The sequence below is a fragment of the Morone saxatilis genome, unplaced genomic scaffold, assembly GCF_004916995.1.
Source record: "Morone saxatilis isolate NCDOM2014 unplaced genomic scaffold, NCSU_SB_2.0 Contig5, whole genome shotgun sequence".
Lineage (NCBI taxonomy): Eukaryota > Metazoa > Chordata > Actinopteri > Moronidae > Morone > Morone saxatilis.
Window position 1 is genome coordinate 16,742,824 of NW_023340095.1, and position 1,365 is coordinate 16,744,188.

Here is a 1,365-nt window from a genome sequence, read left to right on the forward strand (position 1 = left end):
TGTTAGTGTCCATTGTCTACAGTCTATAGGTGTGCGTGCTCTGTGGGCTGCTGTCATGCATTCATTCAGTCGGCGCAACAACAACGATGGCGGCTGCTGAAGAGGTTACCGTAGATGTTGCTAGCATCCGTTATATCAGAACTGAAGAGTATTTCTTCACTGAAAGAAGAACAAAGAACGCCACTAATGGCTTTTCTCTGTGGAAAATATGTTTTCGGCCTTCCCGACTGACTTCAGTTTGACTACGTTTTATAGTTCATCAATCTGACTGGTTGATGTTCGCCTTGATACACTGATGGTTCATCCAATCACCTGCTGAGTATTTTTTAAAAGTGCCTTTTCCAAACTGTTTCCAACAATGATTTCCCAGATGGCAAACCATCTGGCGCCGTCAGGTTAGGGGTTATATCCCAGGCTGGAAGCAGAGGTTACACAACCAGCAGAGACTCCAAAGGGCCACTGGTCCCAGCCAAGAAATAGTCTGTCCCATAACCAGCAGCAAAATGTCAAATTAGAGTTTTTATACTTTGGGTTTATTACAAATTAAAGTCTCAATTAATTAGTGAGTTTAAGAGGTGCTAGTAAGTGGATTGTGTTACCTTTGGACAACCGGTTATGGAGAAAAGCATAAATAACCACATAATAAGATAAATAAGCAGAGGCCAGGCTCAGACCTGTCTCTGGAGGTGCAGGTGTCCTTCAGCAGGGATATCCACAGAGCTCCTGACCAGACTGTGAGCGATGAAGCAGTAGTAGACAGATATGATGAAGAGCGGGATGATGTAGAAGATCAGGAAGGAGGCAGTGGAGTGGATTTTCGGGTGCAGCTCCCCGGCGTGTGGGTAGGGGGCACAGGTCACAAATGTCTCATTGGTGTGGCTGGTGGTGAAGGTGTGCAGGTCCGAGAAGACGGCCTCAGGAATCGCCAGAGTCACAGAGAGCAGCCAGATCGACCCTGCTCGGAAGCAGACGCTGAGTCTTGCGCTGGACCTGTGGATGTCCAGCGGTTTCACAATAGCTTTGTACCTGGGAAGAGACATTTGTGGAGCAGCACTATTGTTGTCACTGTGTGGGGAGACTGTTCATATGAATATAAACTCTGATGAGCTGATTATAATTTCTACATTATGTGTGTAATCAAAAACAACTGCAGAAAGATTATTTATTTTGTCTCATCACTGATCACTGACTCCAGCACTTCCTGCTGAGGGAGACTCAGTTTGCTCCTTTAATCAAAGAAAGATAAGCTTTCGTAGCTTATATCGCTTTGGATTATACAGCAGAGAAAATTATATTAGTCTAATTTAATGAGCCACAGTAAATAATATTAGCTCCTGGATAGGATGAGTTAGGCTGCGGATCAAA

General features: G+C 44.6%; 1 protein-coding gene across 1 annotated transcript in view; it reads right to left on the reverse strand.

The window, feature by feature from the left end:
• LOC118339394 (gastrin-releasing peptide receptor-like) overlaps positions 1–1,365 on the reverse strand; it is a 3,660-nt gene that overhangs the window by 862 nt on the left and 1,433 nt on the right. Inside the window, exon 2 of the mRNA XM_035676999.1 lies at positions 675–1,026. Within this exon, the coding sequence (XP_035532892.1) occupies positions 675–1,026 (352 nt within the window). The remainder of the gene's footprint in view (positions 1–674; positions 1,027–1,365) is intronic.